Here is a 22,646-nt window from a genome sequence, read left to right as displayed (position 1 = left end):
CTTTCATCATCTACAGCATTTACCTCTTATATGATTCGATGAGATAATCTCTCGAATGTCTAAATCCCAGAGATACAGGCACTCTCATCTAAATTTCTCCTCCTGGGACAGTCTCACCACTCCAGGACCCAGACCAGTTACCCACTACTGCAGGGACCAGAAATGCTCACAATATTCCAGTGCAGTCTCACAGATGTCCTTCATATTTGAACCAAGACTTCTTTGCTGCTGTATCCTTTTATAATAAAGACCAATCATTCCATTTGGCAGCATCTGTGGAGAATGGAACTATTAATGTTTTGAATCTGATATGACTCTTCAAAATAGTTTTGAAAAAGTCAAATCAGTCTCAAAACATTCATTCTGTTTCTCTCTCCACAGATGCTGCGTTTCTCCAAGACTTGCCATTTTTATTTCAGACTTTTAGCAGTTACTGCAATTTGGTTTTACCAACATCCCACTTCCCTTCTGAACCGAATGCTGCAACCGCTTGTCAGCTTTCAGGGACTTTTGAACAAGGACACCCTAGGTCCCTTTGGACATCAACAGTTTCCAATCTCTCAATATTTAAGAAATATTCTGCATCTTAGTTCCTCTTACCAAATTATATTCCACATTATATCCCGTCTGTCATGTTGTTGCCACTCAACCTGTCTAGATGTTCGTGAAGTCTCTTTCCTTCCTCCTCATTTCTTACATTTCTCCCAAGTTTTGTATCATTCGTAAACTTGGAAATATTACAATTGACCCCTCATGTTCAAGTCAGTGTCACAAGATTTGAATAGACGGATCCAGATACTGATCACAACCTCTCAACCCCAGAATAATCCATTTATTCTTACTCTTTGCTTTCAGCCTATCAACTAATCCTTAATCAATGCTGGTTTATTACCCCCAATTCCATGCAGTTTAATTTTCTTTACCAACTCAGTGTGCTATAATATCAAAAATCTTCTGTAAATTCAAATATGCCAAATCCATTGGTTTCCCCTTATCAACTCTGCTAGTAACATCCTCAAAAAACTACTTTCATTTGTCATAATTTTCCCTTCATAAATCTATGTTCTTTCCAATCAAACCTTTAGTTTCTGAATATCTAATAATCACATCTGTATTATCCCTACTTCTGATGGCAGACTAACAGGTCAGTAGATCCCAGTTTCACCTCTTCCTCCTTTCTTAAATATCGATTATTTGAACAAAATACTGAAGTTGCCATGCCATCTGCATCAACAAGTAGGCATGGAGGAGATATCAGGGATGTTAAGGATAGAGTATTTTTGACACAAACAAACAATATGGCTTTAACTCCTAGTACTGGCTTGAGAGAGATTTTATTTGATTTGATTATTGTCACATGTACCTAAGTACAGGGAAATGTTTTGTTTTACATGTAGTACAGGCAGATCATAAGATACAAAGATCATAAAGTGATTGAACAGAACAAGGAATACAAAGCTGTGGCTGCAAAGGGAGTGCCCAAAAAGCAAGGTCAGCATTAGATTTGAAATTTGAGTTGTGCAACGTCACAGATATAGTCAAGCTGGAGGCAGAGTGTTGCAAGTCATTATCATCCACATCAATTAAGTCCATAGGAGAATATGTAGGTATGAAAGTGACAGAGGAGACAAAAACAGAACCATGGAGCCATGAAGGTTAATTTTTAGATATGGAAACATAATCCGTTGCCAGGAATGCTGTGGCAACAATTGATTATTTAAGAGCTGATGTAAACAAGAATAAACTTCTGCGCTGGACAATGAAAGTGCAGTGCTGAAGTAGAATGGTATTACTGACCTTGTCAAACTTTGCAGATAGGTCAGGAAAGGAAAGCAGGGTTATTTCAGTTCCAGAGCACATGATTTGTGACATTTAATTAGTACGACAGGGTAGAACCTGATCAATGCTAAGGTTGGATCTTTGGGGAACTGGAGCTGTGACTACAAAAGCTGGAGAATAAGCAATTTCTGGGAATGCACTGATAGCCTTTGGAGAAGTAAGTGTAAAATCATGAAAGTACATTGCCACTTAGGAAAGACACCGCAACTACACAGTGTGATCAGACCAGGAGTGGCATTGGAGAGATGTCAAGTGTGACACAATGGGATAAATTAACACAATTGCAGTAACAGAAGTTGTTGGCTTTTTCCAGGATTGTCTTTGGACTATACGTAAAGAGGGAACCAAACTAAAAGAATTGAAAACAGGGAAGTGAGAATACTTCATTATTACAGAACGCATTAACTTGCTGCACCTGGAAAAGTGCAAACCTTCAAGGAGAGATGAACATTTTCAGCTGGAGCATAACTCATAATTTTATACATCTAAGATAAATAACTTGATATAAATTATATACTTATTTATAAGGTATATGCTGTATAACAATACTGAAGATCAGAGTATTCTAATGGATGTATTTTGACAGAATTGAAGAAAGATTTACAGATTTTGTTGCCCGTCATTAGTCATAGGTTTTTCAGTTCTCACAGCTTAGTGCCTGGGTGCATCGATTGTGATGCAAAAGGGAAGATAATTATGAAGAAGAGACTGGATTGGCCAGAGGGTCTATACCATAACTATCATTATTGTGATCCTGACAAGAAAATCGCAAACCCAATTCTGCGTGAGTCTGCAAGTGCAGACTTGCACTCAGATAGCTACTTTCACAACCACCTTGCAATTAATGATATACTCATGAAGTGTTGTAATGTAGGGAAACAAGTTCACTGCTGGAAAAAGGAACTGGGTGGAATGCTTTATTCAAAGGAATTGGCTCACTAGTCTGAGAATTCCAAGTTTAACAGCATCGATATAAACTGAGGCAAACAAAAGTTTGAATGCAATGGCTCTGACAGAGTCTGCATTTCTTCACCAGATCCCTACTGGCCACATACGTGCTCTAATGTGAAAGGATGAAATACTTGGCTTGGGTCGGGGTGGTGCAGAGAAAGCAGCATGGTGGCAATGTCTCTGCACCAGTAATCCGAGGCTCAAACCAATGGTCGGAGAACACAGGTTTAAATCCCACCATAGCTGGTGAAGGAATATAAAACTAGTGTCAGTAATAGTGACCAAGAAACCACCATCAATTATCATTTAAAAAAACCCACCAGGTTCACTCATGCCCTTTAGAGAAGGAATATCTGCCATCCTGACACGTAACACCAGATCCATAGCAATGTCATTGATTCACAGCTGTTCTCTGAAATGGCTTAGCAAGCCACTAAATTAAAGAGAAATTAAGGATGAGGAACAAACGCTGGCCTTGCCAGCAATGCACATCTCCCATTAAACAATTTTTAAAAACTCACTAAACAGTAAGTGCGAGGCCATGCATTTTTGGAGGACGAACTATACAAGGAAGGACATGAGGAATGCTGGAACCTAGAAAATACAGAGGAATCTTGGTATGCATATCCACAGATCTGATGTGGAGGTGCCAGTGTCAGACTTGTGTGGACAAAGTTAAAAATCACACAACACCAGGTTATAGTCCAATAGGTTTATTTGGAAGTACTAGCTTTCGGTGCGCTGCTCCTTCATCAGGTAGCTGTGGAGAGGGATCATAAGACACAGAATTTGTAGCAAAAGATTACAGTGTCATGCAACTGAAAAGATATCTTGAACAAACCTAGATTGCTGTTAAGTATTTCATCTTTTAGAATAGGCTGCAGGTTTCAGTTCATTGATATGTACCTGGTGTTGTGTGATTTTCAACATTATCCATAGATCCTTGAAGGCAGCAGTACAGACAGATAAGCTGGCAAGTGGGATGCTTCCCTTTATTAGTTAAGACATTGAATACAAGAGCAAGGACATTCTGCTGGAGCTGAATATAACATTAGTTAGGCACAACTACTGTATGTAACTTTTGTTGCCACATGAAAAAAGGATGTGATTACACTCGAGAGGGTGCAGAGAAGACTCACCAGGATTTTGCCATGCTGGGGTTATTAGACTGGGTTGTTGTGGTTCTGTTCGCCGAGCTGGAAATTTTTGTTGGAAACGTTTCGCCCCCTGTCTAGGTGACATCCTCAGTGCTTGGGAGCCTCCTGTGAAGCGCTTCTGTGGTGTTTCCTCCGGCATTTATAGTGGCCTGTCCCTGCCAATTCCGGTTGTCAGTTTCAGCTGTCCGCTATAGTGGCCGGTATATTGGGTCCAGGTCGATGTGTTTGTTGATGGAGTTTGTGGATGGGTGCCATGCTTCTAGGAATTCCCTGGCTGTTCTTTGTTTGGCTTGCCCTATAATGGTAGTGTTGTCCCAGTCGAATTCATGTTGCTTGTCGTCTGCGTGTGTGGCTACTAAGGATAGCTGGTCGTGGCGTTTCGTGGCTAGTTGACGTTCATGGATGCGGATCGTTAGCTGTCTTCCTGTTTGTCCTATATAGTGTTTTGTGCAGTCCTTGCCAGAACTCACCAGAACGAAGGACCCGATACCCAGCATGAGCAAAACTAATGTAGTGTACAAAATCCCATGCAAGGACTGCACAAAACACTATATAGGACAAACAGGAAGACAGCTAACGATCCGCATCCATGAACATCAACTAGCCACGAAACGCCATGACCAGTTATCCTTAGTAGCCACACACGCAGACGACAAGCAACATGAATTCGACTGGGACAACACTACCATTATAGGGCAAGCCAAACAAAGAACAGCCAGGGAATTCCTAGAAGTATGGCACTCATCCACAAACTCCATCAACAAACACATCGACCTGGACCCAATATACCGGCCACTACAGCGGACAGCTGAAACTGACAACCGGAAGCGGCAGGGACAGGCCACTATAAATGCCGGAGGAAACACCACAGAAGCGCTTTACAGGAGGCTCCGAAGCACTGAGGATGTCACCTAGACAGGGGACGAAACGTTTGCAATCAAAATTTCCCAACTCGGCGAACAGAACCACAACAACGAACACCCGAGCTACAAATCTTCACCCAAACTTATTAGACTGGGGTTACTTTCCTCAGAACAGCAAAGTGCGAGGAGGTATCTGATTGAGATGTACAAAGTTATGAGGTAGGGTAAATTGTGAGAAGCTTTTCCTGTTAGTAGAAGAGTCAATAATATGGGGCACAGTTTTAAGGGAAGGAACAAGAGGTTCACTGGGGATTTGAGAAAAGGTATTTTTACCCAGTACCTGAAACTCACTGCCTAAAAGGGTGGTAGGGGCAAGAACTATTCATTTAAGATGAGCACTTGAAACAAGGCTATAGACCAAGTGGTGGAACATAATTGGATACTTAGGTGCTTGACGATCAGCACAAACACATTGGACTGAAGGGCCTTTTATTTGTGCTGTAAAAACTCTGTGACTCTCCGAATGAGAATGTCACCTCAGCTGGGTTAAGAACAATGTGATTGGAGGGAAACCATGATGTGGAGGAGCCGGTATTGGCCAGGGGTGGACAAAGTTAAAAATCACACAATACCAGGTTATAGTCCGACCGGTTTATTTGGAAGCACTAGCTTTTGGAGCGCTACTCCTTCACAGCTACCTGATGAATGAGCAGCACTCCGAAAGCTAGGGCTTCCAAATAAACCTGTTGGGCTATAACCTGGTTTTGCATGATTTTTAACATTGAAGGGATAGATAAATCAAAGCCAATTATCGTGCGTCAGTCTCATGCTCTTCCTAAGTTGCAGAGCACTACCACTCTTTGCTATGGATATACCATATGCTGTCACAACCCCTAATGAACTGAAAGGGGATAAAGGTAAATCCATTTAAAGAATAGAATCATTGCATTAAAATTGTCTCTCGTGTAACAAGAGAAATAAAACAATATACTTTAAGAAATCAATGTGAACCACTGGAAACTCAGAAAGGGGAAGTTTATTTTTGCAGGGACTGAAACAGTTTGGGAAAACACTTGCTTGCAATGGTTCAAAATAAAAGCTGCTCTGTTAAAGAGCAGCAGACTGACTGAGTCCTTCTACATCTGAGCCAGGCCCAGAAAACATGCCATACCACACTAGTGAAGAGGCAATCTCACAACGTGACATATTCAGTGGGAAACTGAGTTTTCCAGGAAGTAGTGACAGTGCTGCTTGCAATTTTCCCTCCGTTCATTTTAACTGTTGGATAGACTGTGGGCTGCCCATCTGCATTTTTTTCTCAATTAGTTCCCACTGGCAGCACAGGATCCTGAAGCAGCCTCTTCTTAGAGCATTTAGCCATTGAGTATATAAAACAGGTAACAAAATCTCTGGTTAAAAATCACAGCCACAGATGGTTGGTTCATAAGGTGGATCCAAAACATTTGGTAAGACCTACATTCAAATTGGCACTATGATATCAAAAGGTTACTGTGACTCACTGAGGTCTGTGACACACTTGATTGTTGGCTGATGCTCCCTGTAGGTGAAGAAGACTGACGCCCTCCTGCCTGAAAATGTAATATGAAGAATAATCAGTTACCTGCACAATGCATGAAAACAGCCCAGTGGCCAACCAAGGGGATTGGTTAACCTGTTTCTGAAACCTTGTTACTCATAAATCAGGGTGTTCAACTCATGCCTTTCACAAAATCACAGATTTGTTACAGTGCAGTAGGAGGCCTTTAGCCCAATGATCTGCATCAGCTTTCTGAGCATTTTGACACATTGTAAAACTTCTGCCTTTTATCTGTAACCAGGCACAAAGTTTCTATTTCAATTCCTTGTGGAATGCCTCAATTGTATTTGCCCCCAACCACACATCAAGGCAATATGTCCCAAACATAAACCACTCGCTGCGTGAAAACGTTTTTCGAAAGGCTAGTTATAGAAGAGGTTTATGGAGGGGGTTTTGAAAGCTCAGTGTATGATGAAGGGACCTTGTAGAACAATAGATACAGTTGCTGAATGAGCATGTCACAAAGAATGGAGCACATTGGGAAGGTAGAGAGTGTTCACAATGGCCTTTCAGCCCATCAAGAGAGTGTACCAATCAAAAACAAGCACCTAACTATTCAAACCCCATTTTCCAGCACTTGGCCCTTTAACGTCTTGACATTGCAAGTACACATCTAAATACTTGTTAAATGTTATAAGGGTTTATGCCTCTACCATTTTTATAGGCAGAGAGTTTCAGATTCCCTCTACCCTCTGGGTTAAAAACAATTCCACACGTTCCCTCTATACCTCCTGCCCCTTACCTTCAATTACATTGCATAGTGGTCATTCCACCAAGGGGAAAAGTTCCTTCCTGTCTATCCTATCTATGCCCCTCAATGTTGTACATCACAATAATGTCTCCCGTCATTCTCCTCTGCTCCAAGAAACTAGCCTTTCAGGCTAATGGTTTTTCTATCCATCATAGGAACCTCACAGCATCCTTGGGTAAGACAAAGGGTGGAGGGGTTTGCTTTTTAATCAACAACTTGTGGTGCATGGACATTGCAACCCTGGGCAGCTACTGCTCCCCAAACCTTGAACTCTTCATCATCAAATACCGCCCATTCCATCTACCACGGGAATTTTACCGCTGCTATACTAACTGCTTTGTACAAACCACCACAAGAAATGCTTGAGGAAGCTCTGGATGTGCTGTACTCCCCCACTAACACCCTGGAAACGGAACATCCCGAGGCCCTGTTTATTGTGACTGGCGACCTCAACCAAGTCAATCTAAGGAAGGTGTTGCCCAAGTACCACCACAACATTACCTGCCCCACCAGGAGCCCGAACATTTTAGACCACTGCTACAACACTGTGAAGGATGAGAGTGGTGCTGGAAAAGCACAGCAGTTCAGGCAGCATCCGAGGAGCAGTAAAATCGACGTTTCGGGCAAAAGCCCTTAATCAGGAATACTGGCAGAGAGCCTGAAGGGTGGAGAGATAAATGAGAGGAGGGTGGGGAATGGGGAGCTACTTTCTCCCCACCTCCACCCTCCTCTCATTTATCTCTCCACCCTTCAGGGTCTCTGCCTGTATTCCTGATGAAGGGCTTTTGCCCGAAACGTCGATTTTACTGCTCCTCGGATGCTGCCTGAACTGCTGTGCTTTTCCAGCACCACTCTCATCCTTCACAGTGTTGTAGCAGTGGTCTAAAATGTTCGGGCTCCTGGTGGGGCAGGTAATGTTGTGGTGGTACTTGGGCAACACCTTCCTTAGATTGACTTGGAAACAGGAAACCCTGGATGAATCAGGATATACAGAGCCTGCTAAAAACCAGGCATAAGGCCTTCAGATCAGGAGACCCACTCAAATATAAGGAATCCAAGTATGACCTTTGCAGAGCCATTAAGACAGCCAAGGACCAACACCAATCCAAACTAGAGACCCAGACAGACACCTGGCGACTATGGCAAGGTCTGAATGACATCACAGGTTCTAAAAAGAGAAAGTGCAAGATAGCAAGCGATGACATATCCCTCCCAGATTGTCTCAATGCCTTCTATGCTCACTTTGAGCAGAATTTCGGCAGAGAGGTAACACCTATTCCGACAAGTCCTGATGAACCTATCCCAACAGTCACTGCATCAGAAGTCAGATCAGTTTTCCTTCATGTGAATCCAAGGAAAGCAATGGGACCAGATGGAACACCAGGCCATGCACTCAGAGCATGTAGAGATCAATTGGCAGAGATTTCTCGGACATCTTCAACCTCTCCCTGCAGCAGGCCACTGTCCCTGCCTGTTTCAAGAGGGCCAACATCATCCTTGTGCCTAAGAAGGCTCATGCAGCATGTTTCAATGACTATCGCCCAGTGGCCCTAACTTCGGTGGTCATGAAGTGCTTTGAAATGCTGGTCATGGCATTAATCAAACCCACTACTCTTGACCCACTCCAATTTGCCTATCGGACCAACAGATCCACGTCAGATGCCATATCACTTGCACTTCACTCCTCCCTAGAACATCCTAAGACCAAGAACAGCCATGGAAGAATCCTACTCATTGACTATAGTTCAGCCTTCAGCACTATTATCCCCTCGAGACTGATTACTAAACTTAGTTATCTTGGACCAAGCCCCACTCTCTGCAACTGGATCCTCAGTTTCCTGGCCTGAAGTGAAGATTGGGGACAATATTTCATCCTCGCTAACACTCAATACTGGAGCCCCCCCAGAGGTGCGTACTCAGCCCCTTACTGTACTTACTGTATACCCATGACTGTGTCGCCAAACACCAGACTAATGCCATTTACAAGTTCGCTCATGACACCACCACAGTCGGTTGAATCTCAGATGGTGACAAAACAGAATACAGACAGGAGGTGGAAGACCTGAAAAAATGTTGCACGAGAACAGCCTAGCTCTCAACGCTATCAAAACCAAGGAATTCATTACAGAGGAATCTCGATTATCTGAATACCAATTATCCGAAAATCGGATTATCCGAAGGAGATTTTGCGGTCCTGATGGAAACATTACATCAAAGATGCGTTTCCAACACTGATTGCGTCTTTTGTTTACAATGATTAAACAGGCACTGTCTCCAAATGACTAACCTCCTGCCCTCTCGCTCTCCCCACACTTTCCCTGGAGTTCTATACAGGTGTGTACCCTAAACCCTCCCTTCCCTAGGTAATCTCGCTAACATTGTTCTGTATAGGACAAAGGTAGAACCAGTCAAAAAGTTGCAGTAAAGAGTTTTGTGTGTGGCTGTGGCTGTGGCTGCGCGTGTGTGTGTGCGCTATTTGGAGACTTACCCCACAAAGGCAACTGCAGCGGGCTTGTTTTTGGTGTCCAGTCCAGCTGCCCTGGAGAAGGGGCTGGTGTGTTCGGGGTTGTGCAGTGGGTGGGGGGGGGGGGTGGTGTTGGACAGGGTTGGGGGTGGAGGGGGCAGAGTTGGACGGGGTTGGGGCTGGAGGGAGGTGTTGCACAGGGTTAGGAGTGGGGGAGCGGGGTTGGGGGGGATGGGTGTTGCACGGGGTTGGGTGTTGTGGGCGTGGAGCAGTGTTGCACAGGGTTGGGGTGGGGGGGGCTGTGTTGCATGGGGTCAGTGTTGGCCAGGGTTAGGGGCGGGGCCTCGCGCACTGTGATGCTGCCTTACCTTTAAAAACTACGAGCCCCAGAGGAAAGGCATTTAATCGATTAACCAAATAATTGATTATCCAAACGAAATATTGCCTGCCCATCTCATTCAGATAATTGAGGTTCCCCTGTATTGACTTTCAGCGGAATGTTCCTCATGCCCCCCCCCCACATTAACAGAACAGAGGTGAAACAAGTGGAGAGGGTCAAGCTCTTGGGAGTGGTCATCCACAACAAACTTTCTTGGACTCTTCATGTGGATGCACTGGTTACAAAGGCACAACAATGTCTCTTCTTCCTCAGGCAGCTGAGGAAATTTGGCATGATGGCGAATAACCTTGCCAACTTTTATAGGTGCGCCATCGAGAGCATTCTGTCTGGATGTATCACTACCTGGTACAGCAACTGTACCATTCAAGATAGGAGACGGTTACAGAGAGTGGTGAACTCAACTCAGACAATCACAAAGGCCAACTTCCCATCTATAGGATCCATCTATCAGGCCCACTATCAAGGAAAGGCCGCGAGCATTCTTAAAGATCCATCCCACCCTGGCCATGCTTTTCTATAACCTCAACCATAGGAGAGAAGGTACAGAAGCCTGAACACATGCACCAGCCGGTTTTGCAACACTTTCTATCCTATTGTAGTTAGAATACTGAATGGATTCACAAACTCTTTGTTTTTGCCGCTGTTTATCTATTATTTACTATCTATGCAACTTAACTATGTTATCTGCCTGCATTGCTTGCAAAACTAAGCTTTTCACTGTGCCTCGGTACACGTGACAATATATTCAATTAAATTCAATTCAAAATCAATCCCAGTCTGCCCAATCTCTCTTCATAACTAAATCTTTCCAGCCCAGGCAAAGTCCTGGTCAGTAACCTCTGCACCCCTTCCTACGATATGAATTCAAGAACTGCACACAATAATTTAGCTCTAACCAGCGTTTTATATAATTCCAGCATAACATCCCTGCTCTTGAAAGAATTAAGGCAAATATTCCCTATGCCTTTTTAACCATTATATCTACCTGCTCTGCTACCTTAAGGGATCAGTGGACATGTAAACAAAGGTCCTTCTGATTGGCAGGGTATCCCAGGGTTCCATTTACTTTGTATGCCCTTTACTTGTTTCTCCTACCCAAGTGCTTGACCTCACACTTATCCAGATTGAATGTGATTTGCCACTGATCAACCCATCCAGCCAGCCATCTATACTCTCCTGTAATCTAAGGCTATCTTCTCACTATTTACCACAGTAAAACATTTTGTTTCATTTGTGAAACATAATGATCAGCCCTTCTACATTTAAATCTAAATTATCTATGCATAGCACAAACTAATCACTGCAGGACCCTACTGAACACAGTCCTCCAGTCACAAAACAACTCTCGACCATCACCTATTGCTTCTTACAACTCAGTCAATTCTCTATCTAATTTGCCAAATTTTCATGGACCCCTATGGCTCTTACCTTCATTACCAGTCTCTCATGGGGGACCTTAACAAAGGCCTTGCTGAGGTCCAAGCAGACTACATCAAATGCAATGCCCTCATCTACACACCTGGTCCCCTTTCTGAAAAATTCAATCAAGTTGGTCAGACATGACCTTTCCTTAACAAAGCCATGCTCACTGTTCTTACTTAATCCCTGCTTCACCAAGTGCAGATTAATTCTGACATTCAGAGTTGCTTCCAATAGGTTCTCCATTTCTGAAATAAGACTGACTGGCCTTAAGTTTCCTGGTTTTTCCCTTCCTCCCTTCTTGAATAACAGTACCGCATTGGCTGTCTTCCAGTCCTCTGGCACCTCTACTGTGGATAGAGAGGAACTGAAAATTATAACCAGGGCCTTACTATTTCCTCCCTTGTCCCACTCAGCAGCTTAGGATCCATTTCATGCAGTCCTGGAGATTTATCCAATTTTAACCCTGCCAGATCACTAAAACCTCTATGCTAACTTATTTAATTAAATCAAATCCATCTGCCTGATTTCTAGAGCCACATTACCCCTCTCACTGGTGAAGACTGACACAAAATATTTATTTAGAACCCGATCTACATTATTAATTGAGAGACCAAGATAATATTATGCAAACCTTGGCAGTGGAAGTTGAATTCAGTTAAAAAAAAAATTGAATTAAGAGTTTAATGATAACCATAAAACTGTTTCAACTGTTATAAAAACCCAACTGGATCACTCACATCCTTACCTGGTCAGTCCAACATGTGACTTAAGATTGGGATGAGCAATAAACACTGGCCATGCCAGCGATACCCACATCCTGTCAATTGACATCAAACATCTTCCAGCTCCACATACAAATTATCACTCACAAAATAACTTGGGATTTTCTTACATTTTACCTGCCATTATCCTTTCATGCCCCCTTTTGGCTGTCTTAATTTCCTTTTTAAGTTCTCCCTTGCACAATCTATAATCCTCGAGGAGAAAGTGAGGACTGCAGATATTGGAGATCAGAGCTGAAAATGTGTTGCAGGTCAGGCAGCATCCAAGGATCAGGAGAATCGACGTTTCGGGCATAAGCCCTTCTTCAGGAATGAAGAATCTATCACAATCTATAATCCTCTTAGGCTTCTGCTGTTTTGAGCCCTCAATATCTGCCATTAGCTTTCCTTTTTCTTTTTATCCAATCCCTACATTCCTCGATTTCCAGGGTTTGCTGGATCTGTTGGTCCTACCCTTTATCTTTATTGAACATGTTAGCCTGTACTCTTGCTATCTCCTTCTTGAATATGTCCCATTGATCGGACACATTGTTCCTTCCTCTGAACCAGAAGACTGGGTTCAAGTCTTACCTGCTCCCAGGTGTGTTATAACATATCTGAACAGGTTGATTAAAAAAACGTACATCTCTCCTGTTGATTTTCATCAGTTATCAAATCTGAATTAATGTCATAATTTTACAGCATCACTCAAAAGTCAAAATGTCCCCCATTATTTTAGAATTTACATTGTTGCTAAACAGATCAACCCAAGCATTTGCTAGAGGAACTGGTAACATACATTTGAATGAATAAGGCAAATAAAGTGAAATGTTGGTGTAAGATGTAAAGTTCTGATTTGGTTCACTGTCAAAGACTTCAGACCATATCTGCACAGAAGTTATATTCCAGAATTCACTGAATCCCAAGAGGGTTCTAACAGATCAGAAAATGCTATTGTGATACCCCTGTGTAAGAAGAGATGGAGACAGAAAGCAAGAAACGATTGAGTTAGCCTGACATCTGTTATTAGGCAAATACCAAAGTCTATTAAGGAAAAAATAGCAGGCCATTTCGAAAAGCTTAATGTACTCAAACAGAGTCAGCATGGTTTGGAGGAAGGGAAATGATAATGTTACATATTTGCTGGAGCTCTTTGAGGATATAACAAGCAAAGTTGGTAAACTCTGACAACAGAGAACACCTCTGGGACACCCGGACCAACCAACCCAACCACCCCGTAGCCCAACACTTTAACTCCCCCTCCCACTCCACCAAGGACATGCAGGTCCTTGGACTCCTCCATCGCCAGACCATAGCAACACAACGGTTGGAGGAAGAGCACCTCATCTTCTGCCTGGGAATCCTCCAACAACAAGGGATGAACTCAGATTTCTCCAGCTTCCTCATTTCCCCTCCCCCCACCTTGTCTCAGTCAAATCCCTCGAACTCAGCACCGCCTTCCTAACCTGCAATCTTCTTCCTGACGTCTCCGCCCCCACCCCACTCCGGCCTATCACCCTCACCTTGACCTCCCTCCACCTATCGCATTTCCAACGCCCCTCCCCCAAGTCCCTCCTCCCTACCTTTTATCTTAGGCTGCTGGACACACTTTCCTCATTCCTGAAGAAGGGCTTATGCCCGAAACATCGATTCTCCTGTTCCTTGGATGCTGTCTGACCTGCTGCGTTTTTCCAGCAACACATTTTCAGCTCTGATCTCCAGCATCTGCAGCCCTCACTTTCTCCAACCAGTATATTTGGCCTATTTAGATTTTCAGAAGGTATTTAAAAGTTTATGTCAAAAGGTATCACAAGAGCTCAGAGCAGAGTGGGTAATATAGTAGAATGGATTCAGGATTGGTTGACACATAGAAGGCAGAGTCGGGATTAATAGGTATTTATAAGGTTGGAAAGACATAATTAGTGGCATGCATAAAGATCCTCGTATCTGCGTAGGTTTCCTCCGGGTGCTCTGGTTTCCTCCCACAATCCAAAGATATGCAGGTCAGGTGAACTGGTCCTGCTAAATTGCCAATAATGTTAGGTGCATTAGTCAGGGATAAATATTGTGGTGGGAATGGCTCTGGGTGGGTTACTCTTCGGTGTGGATTTGTTGGGCCAAATGGACTGTTTCCATACTGTAGGGAATCTAACCTAATCAGTCCTAGGACCTCAGTTATTTACCATCTATGTTAATGACTTGGAGGAGGCATCAGAGATTTGCTGATGATATAAAAATTAGTGGGAAGGTATGCTGTGATAAGGACTTAAGGAATCTGCAAGTGGATATAATTAAGTTGAGTGAGTAGGCAAAGACGTAGCAGATAGAATTTAATGTAGGAAAATGTGAGGTTATGTACTTTGGTAGGAATAATCAAAAGGCAGACTATTATTTAAATTGGAGAGACACCTAATGATGTGCAGTGGAAATCTGGGTGCTTTTGTCTATGAGACTCAAAACATTAGCAGAGACGTGTAGCAAGCCAATAAGAAGACAAACACAATTTTAGCCTTTGTTGCCAGGGACTGGAGTTTACAAACAGAGAATTCTTGTTCCAATTGTACAAGGTGTTATCAGGCCACATCTGGAGTACTGTTCAGGGATTGGACCCCTGCCCACTTTAAAATGGATATTCTGGCATTGAAAATGGTTAAAAAGAGATTTACTAGCTGTTTCCTGGGATGAAACGGTTGACTTATCAAAAATAGCTAAACAGATTTGACCTTTGTTGATTAGAGCTTGAAAAAAATTAAGGGTGATTTTGTTAAAACATAGTAAATTCTGAGGTGGGGGTAGCTGACATTACAGATGTTGAGGAGCTGTTTCCACTTGTGAAGGAATCTCAAATTCAGGGGGAAAATTACAGAATAAGCTGACATTTATTTAAAACTGAGATGGAAATGAAATTCTTCACCAAGAGGGTAATGCAGGTCTAGAGTGCTCTAGCCCAGCGTGCTGTGCAGGCTAGATCACTGTAAGTATTTTAAAAAAGAGGTCAATAGTTTTTTTTGAAATATCAGGGAGTTGACACCTATGCTAAGGTGGCATTAGAGAGAAGTTGAGGCCTGTAGCAGATTAGTCATGATCTTGTTGAATGATAGGGCAGGCTTGAGGGCTGAATAGCTCACTTCTGCTCATATTTCCTGTGTTCTTATTTTTGTTCTTCCCCACCAATGTAATTTTTCCCAGGTTATTGCTCCCTGACCTTTGAACTTGACAACTCACCTGTTGGACAGCTGCTAGGCTCTGCAGTTGTGTGCTGCTCAGGTGTTGTTGCTGGAGGGCTGCAGTCTGCAGCATTAAATGCTGCTGCTGTGCCGCATACATCTGCTGCAGATACTGGGCTGCAGTACTAGGCTGGCGGTGCAGAGCTTGCTGGATTACCTGCAGTGTATAAGATACAGGAAACCTCATCAGACTTCAATACATGCATTCATTACAACAGTAATAAATGCTGGCCGAGCCAGCGAAGGCCACATTCCATGAACTAACAAAAATATGCGCAGAATGTGGTTCTTCACCTCTTTCCCAACATCTGCAGGACTATCAACAGGATGCATTGCAACACCTCATTAAAGCTCCTTCAAGACGACTTTCAAAACTATAACCTCAACCAGCCAATACACAAGGACACCAATACCTGCTCTCCCAGCCACTCACCATCCTTGGAACTACATTGGTATTCCTGGGTCAAAATAAATGCTGGTCTAACTAGCAACACCTACAAATCCATGAATAAAGAAAAAAAATGACACAACACTCTGACACTATAGCAGCAGAAGTAGACAACCCAGTCCACCAAGTCTGCCCCATCATTCATGAGATCATGGCTGATCCAATAATCCTCAACCCCACTTTTGCCGTTTCCCTATAACCCTTGATTCCCTTACTGATTAAAAAGTTTGAGTCAGGTTTGATAAAGACAAGAAGGAATTTCTTCGCTTCGAAGGTAGTGAATCTGTAGAATTCTTTATTGCAGGGTTTTTGGGGATGGGTTATTAAATATGTTCAAAACTGACCTAATTCTGGGATTATGTCTTCAGGTCTGAGACTCTCCGACAACAGGAAACACCTTCTCTGTATCTACCCTGTCAAGTACCCTTAGGATCCTCTATATTTCAATAATGTTGCCTCATTTTCTTCTATATTCCAATGGGTTCAGATTCAACCTACACAACCTCTCCTCAAGAAAACATCTTCATACCTAGAATCAACTTGCCAAACCTTCTCTGGACTGTCTCCAAAACATCTTTCCTTAGATAAGGGAACCAAAACTTTTAGCTGTTTGAGGTGTGGTCCAACTAATGCCTTGCATAATTTTAGCAAGACTTCCCCACTTTTCCACACTATTCACTTTGGAACAAAAGCTAACATTCCATTGGCCTACTCTGTTACCTGCTGAGCTTGTATGGTAGATTTTCATGGTTTACGGGCTCCTATATCCCTCTGTGCTGCAGTTTTCTGCACTTAAGTAATACCCAAATCTTGTATTCTTCCTGCTAAAATGCATAACCTCACATTTTCCCACATGAGATTCCATCTGCCACATTTTTTGTCCAGTCACTTAGCCTGTCTATATCCCTCTACCACTTTCCTGTAGCATAAGGTAAAGCACAACCAGGGACAACTGGAACTAACTAGAAATGGATTTGCAGGCATGGATGGTCAAATGCACACAGCAGAGATAGTGCTGGCCATTATGAAAAGAGCATTGCTTAAACTGTGATAACTAATGGAGATGAAACAATAAAGGATTATGGTATCCCCTAATTAATTCTCCTTCTCACCTCCCATATCTCACAATCTCTTTTGATTTACAAGCTGTAGATGGTGTATTACTTTCTCCCTGTCTTTGCCATAACTCGTGTTTTTTTCTTATTTCAGACACCCAAGAATGGCAATTTGCCAGTGGAAGAGTAGAAAGATCATGCTGTTGAAGATTTACTGTCGAACTGCCAAAATTTGGCAGATGGAGTATAATGTGAGAAAATGTGAATCTGGCCATTTTGGCAGGAACATTCAAAAATCAGTATACTATTTAAATGGAAAGAAATTGCAGAACTCTGAGATGCAGAAGGATTTGGCTGCCCAGGTATATGAATTGGAAGTGGTTAGCATGTAGCTACAGCTAGTGATGAGGAAAGCAAATGCTATATTGTTGTTTATTAGAAGAGGAATGGAATATAAAAATGGAAATTTTGCTACATTTGTACAGGGCAATGGTGAGACCACATTTGGAGTGCTGTGTACAACTTTGATCTCCTTACTCAATTAAGGTTATTATTGTATGAGAAGCAGCTTACAGAGAGTTTACTTGACTGATTCCTGGAATGAGGAAGTTGTAAAGAAACGTTGTGCAGATTAGGCTTATATCGACTGAGCTTTAGAAGAATGACAGGTGGTTTAATTGAAACATATCAGATTCTGATAAAGACTTGACAAGGTGTTAGGAGGAGGTTTCATTTTAAGAAAGGAACTAGAATTAGATAGTACAATTTAAAAATGAAGCATCTCCCATTTAAGACACAGATAAATCTTCCATTTAAGACACAGTTATGACCCAGCTAATAGTAATACTGAATAAGTCAGACTCCAGTGTGAGGCCTGGCTTGATAGACGGAAAGAAAAAGTAGAACTTAAGGTCTCTTACTGTGGACGTCAGTCACTGAACATATTCACAAAAGACTGCAAATACACTTTTAACAAAAGAATATAAAAATCTATTAAATAAATGCACAAACTATATTATTCAAGAACGATTTTAAACAAACTCATTGTAACTTTCAGAAGAAGGTTCAGTGCTCTTACTCCAACAACAACATTACAGACTCTCTAATCTTAGTGACGGATTACCTGTATCTCCAAGTTAAAGCTTCCTGTTCAGTTTGTGCAGCTGTAATTGGTTTCCTTTCCAGCAAGTTCTGCACTTTCATTCAATGTTTTTATCTTCAATCAACATTTCTTCCACAGATCTTTAAACAAGCTTCTAATTCAGTTCATTATTACTGCCACACATGTTCTTTAGACTAATATTTTCAACAATCTTCCTGCATGTTTTCCTCTCTGACATCTCCATGGCATGCTGCTTCTACAGATTTCTTCCAAGCAACCTCTGACATCTCCCCTTCTGTCCTGATTGTTGTGGAGACTGTAAAACTGATAGGACTTTTGTTTTAATAGACCGTTCCTCTCTGAATGAACCTAGTTCTGGGTCTCTCTTTCTCTGGGTTGGAAGACTTCAAGTCAGTATACACCTTAGCAATTACCTCCTTGTCAAGTTTGCTTATCATCTTCTTAAAATCATATAGTTTCTTAGATACATTGATCAAAACAAGACTTTCTCACCGTATAAGAAAAAAAAAGATCAAACCAAAATTTAACATTACTCCACCGTAGAACCTAAGTTTCCAAATAATAACATATTATAAGCCTTCATCACACCTCTCATGCAGGAAACTAATTGAAAAGCTATCTTTCAGAGGCATTTTCACTTTCTATCAGAATTTCCTGTCATTGCTGTTTCAATTCTACCTATAGAGATCTAATTTTGAATTTATGTATAGTTGCTGTAGTCAATACAACTTTCAAGTGGTCAAAGGGACATTCTTCTGCCCATTCAAGTTACTTTCATTTCTTTAACAAACTCATGAAAACAATTACTACAGTGTTGAAATTTGGAACAAAAATTTGAAAATTGACTTATGCCAATATACCTCAAAATTTCCTCTTTTGCCTTAGTGACAAGGAAATCTTAGAATAGTCTTTATTTTTGCTTCTCTAGATTTTGCTTGGCTTTGTCCAACAATGCATTATTAAATGACCCAAATAAATTATCTTTGCTTTGGCAACTTTCCTTGTAGCCAAGGTTCTGATCAAATTTGTAACCATCCACCAATTTATTCCCAGGTTGTCTAAACATACCCAAATCATCAATGTAAAAACGCATGCACCTAATCCTTCAATGACCTTGTCAGTTAAGTATCAAAAGGTTAGGTGTGCGTTTCATTCTGAACAGCAAAACTTTATATAAAGTCCATCCGGGGAGACAAAAGCCCATTTGTTTTTGGCCACATTGGTCATTGAATTGGTCAATATCTCATTTAAGTTATTTTTTATAATAAATTATGCTTATCCAATCTTATCAATACAGTCCTCCAATCACAGAAACAAACAAGAATCTGTATGTGTTATCATACTGACTTTGCAATAGTCTATACACAACCATTGTGATCCATTTGGTTTCAGCATTGTTACAATAGGTCAACTCCAGCTAATGTGACCTAGTTAGATAATATGTCCATAATGAACTTGATTTATTCACTCACTTCGGCTGACATCTCTGGGTTTAGTCTGCAAAGGTATTGTTTTATGGCTAACACATCCCCCACATTAACATAATTTTAACTTAAATCAATTTATGACTCACAATAGCTTTTATAAGTCACTTCAATTTGATTTCTTAAAGGTTGACTTTAGAATTTCTAGTTGCTAATTCATTCTTGAATCAGAAAGATATTTCTACTTCATTCCCTGCCTCTTTAGCCACTGGAAATACCCTTCAGTTCTGATTATGTTACCTGTCAGAGTACCACCTAACTTTTTGGCCAACTCACATGGCTTGGACATTTGACATAAATATTGGAAGTATAGCATCTGAGATTTGGTTTATAAATTCTCCTATTATTAATTCAAAGGATTCTCAAGCCTCATGCCCCAACGTCCATTCGAAAAGACTGAATCCTGTGGACTTATTTGGAGTACCTAATAGCAACAGTAACAAGGGAATTCCTTTACTCCCAATGTTAGAACATTATTGCCAATAGCTTTAATAATCATGGTCTTGACGATTTAATGCCAACTTTCTAATGCACCTCAAGATGATGGATTAATCAAACTAATTTTTCCATTATCATTTTTCATTAATATTCTGCAAAGGCACTGCCTCAGGAAATTGTGCTGAAATGTCAATACTTGTTACTAATCCCAACCACTAACTTTAGGTCAGGGCTCTATTGAGTCTGACAAGAGGAGAAAGTGAGGTCTGCAGATGCTGGAGATCAGAGATGGAAATGTGTTGCTGGAAAAGCGCAGCAGGTCAGGCAGCATCTAGGGAACAGGAGAATCGACGTTTTGGGCATTAGCCTGAAGAAGCTTCTTCATTCCTGAAGAAGGGCTAATGCCCGAAACGTCGATTCTCCTGTTCCCTAGATGCTGCCTGACCTGCTGCGCTTTTCCAGCAACACATTTCCATCTCTGAGTCTGACAAGACCCTACCAAACTGTTCTTCAAAAGCTGATATCAGAATTAAAGGTACAGGTTTCTCCATTACACAATATGTATGTATGTCCGGCAAAATTTTATCACAGAAAACCAAAGTGATCTGTTACTGGAATTTCATGAGCTATTTGTAAAAATCTGTTATGACATATAGATGCAAATGTCACCTGATGGGCTACTGTTAAAATTGAGAAATTGCAGAAAAGATTTAAAAGTGTATTTATGGCACTGGAGGGGTTGACTTATAGGGAGAGGCTGAATAGGCTGGCTTTCGAGTGTTGAGGCTGAGAAGGTTAATACAGGTTTATAAAATCATGATGGGCATGGATAGAGTGAATAGCCAAGATCTTCTTCCAAGAGGGGGAGAGTCCAAAGCTAGAGGGCATCAGTTTAGTCTAAAACTAGAGGGCATAGGTGTAAAGTTGTTGGGGGAAAAATTTAAAAAGGATTTGAGGGGTAACTTTCTCTTGCAGAGGGTGGTGTGTGAATGGAACAGGCTATCAGAGGAAGTGATGACTCTGATGAAATATATGACTAGGAAAGGGTTAGAGAGATATGGCCAAATGTTGGCAAATGGGACTAGGTCATGTCTGGTTGGCGTGGACGAGTTGGGCCGAAGGGTCTGTTTCTATGTTATATGATTCTATGATTCTCTCAAATTAAGATTTATCTGTTGCATTTCTGTTAAAGTGAATGGGCTAAATATGTCAGCCTCATTCTCTTTACTTTCTTCCATTCTAGTTAAATATATGAAAATCATGTCAGATTACTGAATTTCAATATCATCTCCCATTTGCATAGACTTCTCCACTTCCCAATTCAATGGGCCTGAGTTCTACTCACAACACAGTAAAGAAAAGGTTTGCTCGCTGAGCTGGAAGGTTCGCGAAAACAAACCTTCCAGCTCAATGAGCAAACCTACTTCTAGAACCTCAACCTGAGGTACAAATCTTCTCAAACTCACTAACAGTAAAGAAAAATCCATGATGGTTCTGTTGTAATATCTCAATTTCTTTTACTTCCACTGATTGTTTCAGCACCCTTGGTGAGGTCAGTAATTTTGAACCTGCCAGATCTGTCTCCAAGATAAAATCAATGCCTTCCGTATGGATTTGTTGCACTACAATTGCAATGTGTCCATTTGCAAAGTCATTCTTTAATCCAACTTTACACAATGGTACTGGTTTATAACTTCCATTAGTCCCATCAATGGGACTGGTTTATAACTTCCATTAGTCCCATCAATGGGACTGGTTTATAACTTCCATTAGTCCCATCAGCAACTGACTTGCCCTAGTGTCTCACAAAATCTTTCCTGATTTGCCTTGTTGATTAGAATGAGGAAATACCTCTCCTTTGAAATAAAATATCTAGCATTTCCAGGATTCTGATTCACTTTAGAAATAATTTTCTCGATTGCCAGAGCCACCTCCCCCTTCCTTCGTAGATTCTGACGTTAGACACTCCCCCTGTACCATGACTACAGCTTTGATGCCCATCCTGATACATCTTTTTCTGAGGATTCCTTACACAATAGGGAATCCATTTCATTTCCAGCAACTAGAATTTGCTGTGAACAGTCTTATTATATTGAAAGCATATTATATTCTTTAAAGCACTTTTACATTGAGCTTTTCATTGTTTATTATTTCAGCTCCTTTTTATTTGTTTCCTCAAATTTTCAAACCCCAGACTTATTATTCCTCCAATTTATTTGTTTCCCAAATAACAATTTTTCCACATGTTCAAGATATCATATAGGTATCTGCTAATATCAAGGAACATGGAGGAATTCAGTGTCATTCGGACGCAAAGTTTTGCACACAGCTTTGGTTCTTCCTTCTAAGTATAGTGACTTAACAGCAAATCTGAGGCACCAATCGTAATGGCCAATGTTTCAGCTGCCAAGCAGCCCAAATAGCAGCCATGCATTATCTGGATGCTGTCGTGAAAATTCAGATGGCTGCCATCAAAGCTCTAGATTCCAGTTCTCAAACAATGCTCTCCATCCTAATCTGTGTTCCACACTCCTTGGTATTGACTGCAGAGTCTCAGAGCAGTTCAGCACCCTATTATCTAATAAGCAAAGGTGAATGGGAAATTGGGAATGGGAAGGTGAATTAGTTCTTCATCTACAGTACCAGCAGAAGGGCCAGGCAAAGAA

General features: G+C 41.5%; 1 protein-coding gene and 1 long non-coding RNA gene across 3 annotated transcripts in view; one reads left to right on the top strand and one right to left on the bottom strand.

Annotated features, from left to right (window-relative positions):
• The window catches only part of phc3a (polyhomeotic homolog 3a), a 116,030-nt gene that overhangs the window by 47,827 nt on the left and 45,557 nt on the right, over positions 1 to 22,646 (bottom strand). For both annotated transcript variants that reach the window (XM_043702646.2, XM_043702647.2), the window contains exons 3-4: positions 15,431 to 15,589; positions 6,331 to 6,399 (exon numbers count right to left, since the gene is read on the bottom strand). In XM_043702646.2, the coding sequence (XP_043558581.2) occupies positions 6,331 to 6,399; positions 15,431 to 15,589 (228 nt within the window). The remainder of the gene's footprint in view (positions 1 to 6,330; positions 6,400 to 15,430; positions 15,590 to 22,646) is intronic.
• LOC148148265 (uncharacterized) overlaps positions 1 to 22,646 on the top strand; it is a 41,115-nt gene that overhangs the window by 9,009 nt on the left and 9,460 nt on the right. Inside the window, exon 2 of the long non-coding RNA XR_015759112.1 lies at positions 17,090 to 17,297. This is a non-coding gene — a long non-coding RNA (uncharacterized LOC148148265). The remainder of the gene's footprint in view (positions 1 to 17,089; positions 17,298 to 22,646) is intronic.

The sequence above is a fragment of the Chiloscyllium plagiosum genome, unplaced genomic scaffold (genome assembly GCF_037043375.1).
Source record: "Chiloscyllium plagiosum isolate Xiang-an unplaced genomic scaffold, Cpla_swu_hap1 HiC_scaffold_13, whole genome shotgun sequence".
NCBI classification, from domain to species: Eukaryota; Metazoa; Chordata; class Chondrichthyes; order Orectolobiformes; family Hemiscylliidae; genus Chiloscyllium; species Chiloscyllium plagiosum.
This window is presented reverse-complemented; position numbering and strand designations above follow the sequence as displayed.